Source organism: Theobroma cacao, chromosome 2 (assembly GCF_000208745.1).
Source record: "Theobroma cacao cultivar B97-61/B2 chromosome 2, Criollo_cocoa_genome_V2, whole genome shotgun sequence".
Lineage (NCBI taxonomy): Eukaryota > Viridiplantae > Streptophyta > Magnoliopsida > Malvales > Malvaceae > Theobroma > Theobroma cacao.
Window position 1 is genome coordinate 30,328,913 of NC_030851.1, and position 12,914 is coordinate 30,341,826.

Here is a 12,914-nt window from a genome sequence, read left to right on the forward strand (position 1 = left end):
TATTATTAATTCTTTTTAAATAAAGATGGATAATAATAAAATAAGAGTTATTATTCAATAAGGAGTTTTATTTTATCAAGAACTCTAAATAATAATTAAAGAATTAAATTATTTATTTTTTAATTTTTATTTTGATAATTATGGAGCATGTTTGATGCTTCCATAACTCTGAATGGATGGTCAAGATTGATTCAAATGTGTTTCATTTTGATTAAACCTTTGAAGCAAGAGTTTTAATAAAAAGAGAAGAGATTGGAAGAAAATGAGAGAACGTACTTTTTCTTTAAAAAAAAAAAGTTTCAGCCATCTCTTCTCTTTTCCTCCTCCAAGCTTTTCCAAAGAAAAAAGAATAAAATCGGTTGCCATCTTGTAGCCTTGCATTCCACACCTTGTCCACTCAACGTTCAAGTTGAAAGTATTCTTGAAGAATAAGTGGTAAACTTATTTGGTCAAGAAATCATTCATTGGTGTGGTGGTGTCCGAAAATAAGAATCTCAAAATAAAGGTATGGTTTTTCTTACTTAATAGATTCTTATTTTATTTTTTGATGTGATTATATAGCTTGCAATAATAATAATGTGTGTTTTAACTTGTGTAATTGGATTGCTTGCTTCCTTTGTAAAAAGAATTTTTTTTTTTGAAATCCATGTTTTACACAATCACATTAATTCACTAAGATCCTACTCCAACAGGTATCATTTGCCACATCTCAGATATCTCGTGGGTGAACCCCATTCAATGTGTTCTAAAGAAAGGAAGAATGATTGTGGTAGCTAACTCCAATAATGAACTTATCCCCACGAGGACGATGATTGGCTGGAAAGTGTGTATGGATTACTCGAAGCTCAACAAAGCTACAAGGAAAGATCATTTTCCTTTGCCATTTATTGATCAGATGCTAGACAGATTGGCTGGTAAGGAGTTTTAGGGTTTCTTGGATGGATATTCTAGGTACAATTAAATAGCAATAGGTCTTGATGATCAAGAAAAAGCTACCTTCACTTGCCCTTATGGCACTTTCACTTTTAGGAGGATGTCTTTCAGACTTTGCAATGCACCTGCTACTTTTCAAAGATGGATGATGGCAATCTTTTTAGATATAGTTGAAAAATACCTTGAGGTATTTATGGATGATTTTTCAGTGTTTTGGTAATAATTTTGATGAATGCCTTTTGAATCTTGTTAGGGTTTTTCGAAAGTGTGAAGAGATTAACTTAGTATTGAATTGAAAGAAATGTCACTTCATGGTACAAGAAGGCATTGTTCTAGGCCACAAGGTTTCAAGTAGAGGCTTAAAGGTGGACAAAGCAAAAATTGAAACAATTGAGCAACTTCCCCCGCTAACTTCAGTGAAAAGTATAAGAGGTTTCCTAAGACATGCTGGCTTTTATAGGAAGTTCATTAAAGAATTTTCAAAAATTTTCATACCTTTGTGCAACTTGTTGGAAAAAGGTGTTCGTTTTAAGTTTGATGATGCATGTCATGTTGCATTTTTAAAATTGAAAAAGAAATTGGTATCTGCACCTATCATTGTAGTCTCACACTGGAGTCTTCTTTTTGAGTTGATGTGTGATGCTAGTGACTATGCTGTAAGGGCAATGTTAGGCCAAAGGAAATCAAAGGTTTTTATTCTATTTATTATGCAAGCAAGACATTAACAAAAACTCAAATGCACTACACCACCACTAAAAAAGAACTGTTAACTGTTGTGTTTGCATTTAATAAGTTTCATTCTTATTTGGTTGGCATTAAAGCTATTATGTACACTAATCATTTTGCAATTGAGCATTTGATTGCTAAAAAAGATGCCAAGCCAAGGTTGATAAAATGGATCCTTTTGCTGCAAGAGTTTGACTTGGAAATTCGAGACAAAAAAGGCACAAAGAACCAAGTAACAGAGCATCTATCTGGACTGGAAAATGACAATCAATGTAACAATTTGACTTTAATTAATGAAACTTTTCTTGATGAGCAATTGTTGCACGTTGGTTAAAAGAAGTTGCTTTAGTATATTAATTATGTCCATTACATTGTGAGTAACCTTCTACCTCCTAATTGAAATTATAATTAGAAAAAGATATTTCTTCATGATGTTAAATTTTATGTTTGGGATGAACCTTTTTTATTTAAACAATGTGCAAAAAAAAATTCTAAAAAAGTGCATTATGGAGGAAAAAGTTGAAAGCATTTTGAAGCATTGCCACTTTTCAAATTATGGGGAACACTTTGGAAAGGATAAAACAACAACAAAAGTGCTTCAGTCAAGTTTTTATTAGCTAACTTTGTTTAAAGATGCTCATAATTTTACTTTACATTGTGATAGGTGTCAATGAGTAGGGATTATCTCAAGGAGACATGAAATGCCTTTCAACAATATCCTTGAAGTAGAGATCTTTGATGTATAGGGCATTGATTTCATGGGACCTTTCATCTCTTCATTCAACAATCAATATGTCCTTTTGGTTGTGGACTATGTATTAAAATGGGTAGAAGTTGCGACAATGCCTACAAATAATGCAAAGTTGGTGTTGAAGTTTTCGAGGAAGAACATTTTTACTAGATTTGGCACCCGACGAGCAATAATAATTGATAAAGGTAGTCATTTCTGCAACAAGTATTTTATTACAATTCTTACTAAATATGGAGTGATACATAAAGTTACAACTGCCTGTCATCCACAAACAAGTGAACAAGCTGAGGTTTCCAACTGTGAAGTCAAGAAGATTTTTGAGAAAGTTGTGTCCCCATCAAGAAAAGATTAGAAAAAAAGACTTGATGATGCGCTATGGGCATATAAGACTTTAATAGGTATGTCTCCTTATTAGTTAGTCTTTAGAAAGCCATGTCATCTCCTGAAGAGCTTGAACATAATGCTTATTAGGTAATCAATAAGTTCAATTTTGACTTGGAAGCAGCCTGTGAGAAACGATTACTTTGACCCAATGAAATGATGAATTTAGATTGGATGCATATGAATATGTCAAGATTTACAAAGAGAAAACTAAGAAATGGCATGATAGGAGAATTGTGGAGCACCGTTTTGAGCCAGGTCAACAAGTTTTATTGTTTAATTCTCAATTGAGGCTATTTTCAGGCAAGCTAAAATCAAGGTGTTTAGAACCTTTTCTTGTTTTAAGAGTGTTTCCTTACAGTGCATTGAAAGTTGTTGATGGTTTAACCAATGAGAAATTTAAGGTGAATGGGCAACTATTGAAGCACTGTTGGGGAGGTAATGTCGAGTGTCAACATTCCCCTATCAATCTTGTCGATCCCAAATGAGCTTGAAAAGAGTCCGATTAATGATTATAAAGAAAGCGCTTCTTAATAGGCAATCCAAGTTTTTTACACTCAATTTCCTTGTTTTAAGTTTTTCTTTATGATTTATTGTATGTTTGATCCCTGTTTCCTTCTTACTTTTAATGTTTAAGTAGGCAGTATTCTTTATTAAGTTTTTTTTTCATTTTTGTAAGAGGAAAAAAGGCAACACAGAAAGTTTGGTGCTGCAACGCCAACTTTTTTGCACTGTAGTGCCAAATTATGGCTTACAAGGTGGACAAATCAGTAGGTTTGGTGCTGCAGCGCCAAAATGTGGAAGTATTATGTGAGAAACAGAAGGTTGCCAATCTTTTGGTGTCGCAACGCCAAAACATGCAACATTGCATTGTCAACAAACAAAAAGTTTGGTGCCGTAATGTTAATCTTTTTCTGTTGTAGTGTCGTTTAAAAAATAATAAAATAATAAAGACCAGGGTAGAAAGTTTGGCACTGCGGCCCCAAATTGAGGTCCCCTTCTCTATATAAATCTCTCTTTCCCTCTTTTTCTAATTTCAAACCCTAGCCCTAAATTTCTCAATATTCATTCATCCAAAAAAACAAAAATGTCTCCAGCCCAGTCATCAAATCCTTCAAAAACCACAAGTTTTTGCCATTTTAATCAAGTTTCAAGGATTTGCACCATCTCTTCTTCATCAAAGTGTAAAATTATTCAAGTGTCAAATATTTTGCATGAAATTTTATTCTTAAGGAACTTGACTATTCGAGAAGAATTGTGTTGTTGATTTTTGAATGGGTTATGCTAATTAATGGTTGGAATCACTTTATACTTTAAATTTCATTGAGATTTGTGGTGAATTGTGAGAACTGCACTGTTATCATTGCATAGTATCAATTTGCTGCATATTGGGAAAAATTAGTGATTTTTTGTTCTTTTATTGTTGTTGGTATAGATTTTGGAGAGAGTTAAGTTGTGGTGATTATTTGTCAAAATATTTGGTGTTTATTATGGGTTTGAAATATGTAGAAATGTAATTGTGATTTTTTTTTTAGAAAACCATAACACCCAAGAGAGCTAGACCTAGTAGCAATGGGTTTGATAGTACCTAATTTATGTCAACTAAGGTGTTTAAACACCATACTCAGTCCTTAGTTCAGAAGTCTTCGGTCCTCGAAAGAGGCATTGAGGTTCCCATGTCTAGGTTTAACTACATTTATGATATAATTGAGGAGAGAAAATAACAAGTCTTTTGTGCTCAACTTGAAACTGCAATTTTACCAATTGTTAGAGAATTTTATGCTAATGCTTTAGAGCATGAGAATGGTGTGGCATTTTATAGGGGAAAGAGAATGCCATTTGATAGCCACACCATTAATTGTTTCTACAATACAGCGGAAGTGGAGAATGACCAGTATGTCCAATATTTGAATAGTAATGTGGATGTTGAAGAAATCATCAATTTGCTTACTAACTTGGGCATTACTTGGAAACTATCAAGGGGAGTTCTGGCATCATTAAAGGCAAGTGTGTTAAAGAATGAAAATAAGATTTGGCACCATCTAATTGCTACCAAAATATTGTCGGTCAAGCATTTAAGTGATGTGACTAAGGATGGAGTAGTCTTTCTTTATGCCATCATGTCAGGTAAACCCATGAATATTGGTCAGTTGATTTTTAATAACATCATTCACACTGTTGGTTAAGTTAAAAAAAGACTATGGTACCCATCACTTATCACCACATTGTGCAAGTGGGAGTCTAATAGAGCAACAATGAAGAAATGCTACAATCGAAAACTCCATTGAATCCAGGAATTATTCAGAGATTTCAAGCTTCAAAATCAGCTGTTATTGGTCAAAGTTCATTTGCTCCACCAAGTCCTTCATCACATCGGCCAAACCTTTCCATTTCACAAAAGATGAAGCATTTTCAACACTGCATGGCAACCATGGAGAAAACATTTTGTGCTTGCGCTATACATTTGCAGATGGACATGATAAATTTCCCACCCATGACAAAGGATTCAACCTATGATGAGGATGAGGAGGAAGAGGAAAAAAGTGAATCATTCTAAAGGGGAGTTTTCCTTTCCTAACTTTTTTTAATAGTGGGGACAATGTTAGATTTAAGTTTGGGGGGAGTTTAAGTTTTAAACTCTGTTTTGTTTTTTACATTTCATGTTTTTAAGTTTTCAAGTTAGTTAAGTTGTTAATTTCCAATTAATTTTTTTTTAAGAAAATGTTGACTGTGAGAAGTTGCACCATTTCTTTTAATTTACTTATCTAATAAAGAAAATTAATTGTCTTATTATCTTGTGCTCTTAATAAGTGTGAATATTGTTTGAAAATTACATTGAACTTTGTTGTTAAGCACCATTGTAGAATGTGAATTTCCACCATGTTGAGCACATTCTTCTTGTTGTGAATAATTATGTATATTTAGAAAATGTTTATGTAAGTATGAATGTTTGAATAAATTCTTGAGTTTTAGAATTTGTTTTAATTTTTCTTGAGGTGAAATCCTAGGCTACCCTTAGTTAGGGAGATGACTTAGGCCATCTATGGATCGTTTGAGCTTTTTGAGCCTACCATGCTATATTTTGTCCTTAATTACCCTTTTTGAGCCTAATGTTTCCTTTTCTTGATAAAACACTTAGTAAATAGTCCTAGCCTATAAACAAATTTTCACTTCAACACTCATCACTCCTAAGCACATAGATCATTTTAAGATCGTAGTTAGGTTAAGTAATGAAGAAAAAGGTAGAAAAGGTGAAGTGGTGGAATATTCAAAATTTTATGAAAATATTCACTCCATTATCTACCATAAAAGAAATAAGTTTAAGGGTGTTAAATTGTGAATATATGAATTAAAAAATATATAGAATAAAGTGTTTGATGGATAAAAAAAAGTGAAGCAAAGGAAGAAAAAGGGTGATTAGAAGAAGTGAAGAATGAAGCTCATTATGGGTCCTAGATTAAGTATGTGCTTAGGGTGATTTAGGTCATATATTATCCTATATCCTATCTTAACCCTAGCCATACATTACGAACTTGATAAAGTCCTAAGGATCCTTGATTAAGTGTTAGTATATATTAATGGAAAGAGAAAGATGAAAAGTAAACATATGAAACTCTTGATTTGTTTAAATTCTTTGCATAAGCATAAACTTATCTAAATGACATAATTCTCATTGCAAGAAATTACACACACACACACACATACGAGATTCCATTTGAAAATGAGCTTGCAATTTAAGGATATGTAAATTTAAATAATACTTATACTTGTTTTGAGTTGAGGAAATAAGACAACTTACAAGGAATGAAAGTGATCATTGGATTGGTGCAACCGTTTTGTAGTTCAATGTTTTCGATTTTCATGTTCTTCTGTTGTTTTAAGTTTTACTCGAGGACTAGCAACATATTAAGTTTAGAGGTATGATAACTCTATTATATAAAGTTATCTTACACATATTTGGAACCTAAAATAGAGTTAAGTCCTTCAGTTTTTAAGTAATTTATAAGTAGTTTTATGTTTTCTTAATAATAGTTTTAATTATGTTATAAATTTTTCATTTTAAGCAATTTTAGTTTAATTTCTTGTTAAAAAAGTCTTAATTTCAGCCTCCATTGATTTAGTCTCTTATTGATAAAGGTGTGCAAGGAGATGGAGCTTAATTAAATGGCAATGGATGAATGCAATTTGATTTGAAGGGGTTGTTAAACATGTTACGGTGCTTCGAGCGTAACTTGAGCTAAAGAAGTCTGATCAAGGTGATTCTTGGACCATCAAAATGCTAAGAGGAAAAGCTACAACTTCCATGTTCATCACTCCACTAAGTTCTAATGAGATCAAGGTCAAAAATCACCTTAGAAGAAGAAAAACTGTTACAAACTCAAGACAGAAGGTTTGGCGCCACAGCCTCAAATCCTTCCACACGGCAATGCCAACCCAATCAGCCAAACAAGCTTCCAAAACTAAAGGTTTGGCACTGCAGCACCAACCTTTTGGCGTCGTAGTACCAAACGAGCCTTAGCACTATCGTAAACAATATGTTTAGCGCCGCAACGCTAACACAAATTTAATGACATTTCAGCCTTTGATTTTTTTATCAAATGGCTATGATAGAGGGTATAAAACATAACCTTTTGATTCAGAAAAAAAGGGTTGGAGGCAGAGAACTTTTTGGGAGAAAAAAGAAAGCTTTTTACAAAAAAGGAAAGGAAAGAAATCAAGGAAGATTGGATTCAAAAAAGCTACAGCAACTCATTTCTCATACTAGTTCTATTTCTCATACTAGTTCTCTTTCTCTCTCTACCTTTTATTGTAGAAATGATTTATTTTCTTAGAATATTGAACTTTACTGTAAATATGATGAGTTAAATATCTTTTTCTAAGATTGTAGTTGATCTCTTCATGTAGTTTAGAAATTTTAACTCTCTTTTACTTATTATTAATGGGTATTGCGTTGTTTATTTCAAATCTAAGCCTATTACCTCTAATTACTTGATCAACAATTAGACTGATTTGGATTTCTAAAAGTAACTTGACAATGGGAGTTTAAAATAGACCATACATTTGAATAGCATGTGTTCATTTCACTTAGAGATTAGGTGATTTGATTAGTATTTAGAATAGAATATTCTTAAATACCATATGTAGCCAAATTTAGAATAAAAGTTTAGTGAACCTAACTTAATTAATTTACATAGACATATAGAAAATTAATTACGATAGATATATTTACAATATCTTGACAAAGACTTGTAAATAAATTTGAACTCTAGATTAGCAACCAACCCATTGATATAAGTATAAAAAGAGAGATTAAATTCAAATGAAAGGTAGAGTAATTCCACAATCCTAGACTTTAATTCACTAATTCTCTAGCAATTTCTAACATTAATTCCCTAGTTCAGCTTTATTATTTTAAGTTTATTTTTTTATTAATTTTTAAATTAAATTTACTTAGATAAGATTAAAGTGCCTAATGTTATTATTTAGTAAGAAATTAGATACAATTTCTTGTGGAGACATACTTTACTTATTACTATATTGCTGGTGCGAGTCCTTACGTGTGTGTAAAATCAGCAACAATCTTCAAACTGACTTTTCCAAGCTCTAATGCCTTTGAGGACAGGTTCCACCTTCCAATGAGCTGAACCTCCTGCACCTTTCAAATCCTTTCACAAAATTCCAGAATCCGTATCCAAGATAACTTTCGTGAATTTCCAACTCTTTGCCAGACCAACATCTTCCCTTAAAGCCAATGCTCTTGCTAACAGACTGGAATCGGCTATCCCTTTCTTATTAAGCCCACCGAACCAGCTCTTTCTTATTCTGATGACAACCCTACTCCAGCTTCATTGGAGTTGTGAGAGTAAGCCCCAGTGCAATCAACCTTTACCCATCCATCTTCAGGTTCAGTCTTGATCTCTTTTTTGGAGGGCCTAGGCTGTTGCAGACATGTCCGCTGCAACATTGTTTTCAGAAATTGCTGTATTAGTACGACCCTCACATCGTTGCTTTCACACCTAGATGAGGATAGGCCACTCAACTGACATTTTATGGCGTGATATCAACATTAATAGGTCATCTTCAGTTGACATAGCCCACGGCCCACTCAAAAAGAACCACATGACTTATGGCGACAAAACCCTAAACTAATACTAATCCATTGTTTTTGGTGGCAAAGCTACAAAGTATTTTATTTTTTTCGCTTTTACTTAACTGACCAATTATACTTCTCAGTTAAAACATTTAGAAGAATGACAGAGGCGTCAGCTTCACCTTTAGAAAACAATTTGTCTGTATGCAATTTCTCCTATCAAGAGGAAAGAAATTTAAAGACTTTTGCCTATAATATTTTGACTGAGCTTTCAGGGCCAAATTTATAAGACGCGGAAAGTAATAGAACCAAACAAACAGCGGATATTCTTCATTATCATTTTTGCCTAGCCATATCCGGCACTCTAGTGTCTAGTGCTTGCGCCATGACCAGACATTGCATAATGACAATTTTAGCTAAAGAGAGAATCTTTAAAATGAAAAAGAAAAAAAAAATTGTGTGTGCGCGAGTGGACGGGGGGCGAGAGACGAATAAAACTTCAATTTGGGCCGGCTAGCAACAAAAAGGAAAGAAGACATGCAAGGCCGGCTGGCCGGGGCTGGTCTCTTGTTTGGGCCCTATAAGGGTCTTTAAACAGAACATTACGGCCCAGGCAGTGAGGCACAGATTAGTTTTTGGACACGCACGGGGATTATCTTGAGAATAGGAGTTTGTTGCCCTTTAGTTTTTCTGTTTTTAAATACTCAATAACATGTAAATTATTCTTCCAACATAATCTGAGGTCTATTAGCATGAGAATATAAGTTGTTTTTTTTTTTTTATCTTTCTAAATATATAAACTCAAGTGAACTGGAAATACTTGCATCCGAAAATTGGTTTGGACCTAAGTTAATTATTATTACATTTTTTTTTAAAACCTAGACAAAAATGGTGCCCATAAAACGCAGCCTTTATCTCTCCCATGCTAGAAGTCGTATGAACAATCAAAGTCTCACAACCAATCCAGACGTAGGGTCCAAGATCTTTCCAGTATCAGCTATGTCCAATTGTTGTATGGAAGTAACTGGGGATTAGGTCCCCCCTTGACAGCCGAGCATATGCAAGCGAAGTACCGCTCTCCGAGAGACAGCCAGACAACACTGGCAGTTCGCCACTCCTACCTAGCCCCTTGCTCAGGGAACATCTCCATCCGATTCCCAACACTCTCCCAAAGTCCTATCCCCTTCCAAATATTCCCCGCTCTCTCTAGCAGACAACAAGATCATGCCCTCCACCCTATCATATATCATATCACATTATTATTACTACCAGTATTTTTTTATTCAACTTCAAAATCCCCAGACCCATCTGAACTGGCCTCATTCGTATACAGAAGTAAAAAATAAAGAAATTAAAAAAAATAAGACAGATTAAGTTAATCAGAATTAGGATTCGTAACTCGATTTTGTCACGTTATAGATTAACAAAAAATAGAACCAATAAAAAAAAAAGCAAGAGGGCAAAATGGAGGGGAAGGACTTTGATTGATTGCACAGTGCAACAAAAACCGTTAAAATATAAACGGAGAATTGCAGGTCGGAGGAGGGTTTGGCGTGGGCTCCTGATAAAAATAACGTAATTTCTATTCAGAGCTTGTCATTTTGAGACGTCTGGTGGGAGAATCTAGTGATGAGGGAGAACATGGTGCTGATGCTGATAGAATTGACGGCGATGGGGATGGAGATTGTGATGATGGAGATGATGCTGGTGATGCCGGTGATGATGATAAAGTGGACGGTGGTGATGAGGAGAGATCACAGCTGTCTCTCAGCTTTCTCTTGTGGATTCCACCTCCTCTTTCTCCTTCACCCACTCTGAACTCTCTCGTCATGTAATCTTTTATACGTTTAACATCTGATAATTTCACCGGCTTCACTATGAAATCCTCTGCTCCTTCCTCTAAACATCTGTTCATCAAAATTCGAATAAACTCATCAATTAGTATAGATTACTCCATTCTCGACAGATATAAAATAAAACTTAGCCAATTTTCATTTATCTAAGACATGAAAAATATCAAAATACCTGTCAATTCGAGCTAAAACGTTCTCAGATGACATGATTACTACCGGGATTTCTCTAAAAGCAGAAGATTCCTGTTCAAAAATAAGAGATTTCCACATATAACATTAAGCCCAGTTCAAATACCATTGACAGAATTTCGAAAGAAAATGGGAAGGTTTCTAACCTTAATTTTTTTGAGCAATTCGTAGCCAGTCATTCCAGGCATGCAATAGTCAGTGATAATCAGATCAACCTTCAGACCCTGAATCATAAACAACAAAGCTCTGAATCAGCCAAACTCATCTTTAAAAAATTCACTGATATAATTTTGATATTGAGCTTAGTTTTGTAATTTGATTTCAATTATACTCACATCAAAACCATTACTGTTTTCCTCCTCATCCAATCCCAGAAATTGCAAAGCTCTCCTTCCACTATCCACTGCCGTCACTGCATCGATTCAAACCAAACCTCATTCAATTCAAATCCAAAGAAGAAAAACAAAATAGAGTAAAGAATATAACTACTTTGGAACAAATGGAAATTATGGAACCAACCTTTGCAAGAGGAAATTCTGAGCAACCTTTCAATGACTTTCCGATCAACGTGGCTATCATCGACGGCAAGAACGTGAACTTCCTCAGAATCAGACGGTGAAAGATCGAAGCCGTCAATCTTCTCCGTCCTCCTCCGCCATGTAACGGCTCCATTTCTGGCCATCTCAAGGTAATAAAAAAAAAAACCAGAAAGGAGCCAAATTTCTCTGTGAAACCTAAACTTGAAGGAAAGAAGAAAAAAAAAACCTTCGAGAAGAGAGAAGGAAGAAAACCCAAGTTCAACAATGGTAAATTTGTTGGCACGAGAGGCAAAAACAGGGTTCCCCTTGTTCTGTGGCCTTGCTTTTATACGCTGTAATGTAATGTCTATCTGTCTCTGTCTCTTTCCTTTTCAGTTTCTTGTTTTTACCCTTTTTTTTAATGTTTAAGTATTATTTTTATTATTTGTTTTTTCTCTGAAATCAAATCTTTCTCTCTCTAAGAAATCCCTACAATCTACTTTCTTTAATACAAAGGCTCAATAGTCGCTGGGATTCTGAAATCCACTTCGGTGCCCCGCCACTCCCAATCTCTTTCCAATATCTCGCTTTGAAGATCATTTTATCGTGGGAAGAGAGAAATTGGTCGAATCTCGGTGCCAGTGAATGGTCGGGATCGAGGAGGGAAGTTGACCGGAGGTCAATGGAGGACCGCGCCGTCAAATCCGTATAGGGAAATGACCGACACGGCTCCCGAACCGGCGGCATCAAAAACAGGTAAAAAAATTGTTTTTTTTTTAAACGGTGTTTCTGAAAGTGGATAGCATTGGAGAACCGCCATTTACTATTCCTGGATAATTTATGTTTTTAATTTAATTTTCACAATTATCACTCCCATTGCCTGTCTCACACTTGCCACCTAGTGTTCGGTCTTTTGTCTTTTTTTTTTAACTTGTTTTTACTTTTTCACTTTTTCTGGTCTTTTAAAGATACGTGCTGGCTTTTAACCGGATCAAGCGGCTGTCGATGATTGACATTCTTTTTTGATTTAAAAAGCTTCTGTTCATGGGTGCTTATGGTTTAAAATGAAAAATGAAAAAAGATTTTTTTTTTTAGAAAAAAGTCTGAGCTTTACATGATGCATTGAGTGGAGAATTGGGGATGATATCTTAACTGAGATTTAGTTATAAATGAAAATCAATGCATATCTGAAGATGTCATTAATAAGTTATCCGTTTGGTGGTCCGTGCATTGTGCTGTAATCACTACTTGAAGAATATCGATTTCAACTTTCAATTCTTAATGAATTTGATTATCCTACCCTCTGTTTTGAGCGCTGTTAATGAAGTGTACTTGCACTATTCAAAGGTTGAGATTTTTCTTAGTTTTCTTTTGCTTTATCATTTTTAGTTTTTCACTCCTAAAATTTACGAGACAAAGTTGATGTTATTATAATAATTATTTTAAATCACAAGAAAAGCTTGCGTTTTGTT

The 12,914-nt window shown here is 34.4% G+C and overlaps 1 protein-coding gene across 1 annotated transcript; it reads right to left on the reverse strand.

The window, feature by feature from the left end:
* On the reverse strand, positions 10,253 to 11,841 carry LOC18609348 (two-component response regulator ARR6). The gene is made up of 5 exons (XM_018115041.1): positions 11,444 to 11,841; positions 11,260 to 11,336; positions 11,071 to 11,148; positions 10,908 to 10,978; positions 10,253 to 10,789 (listed from the first exon to the last, which is right to left on the reverse strand). Exons 1-5 carry the CDS (start codon positions 11,604 to 11,606, stop codon positions 10,465 to 10,467), a joined length of 714 nt encoding a protein of 237 aa, XP_017970530.1. The 5' UTR covers positions 11,607 to 11,841; the 3' UTR covers positions 10,253 to 10,464.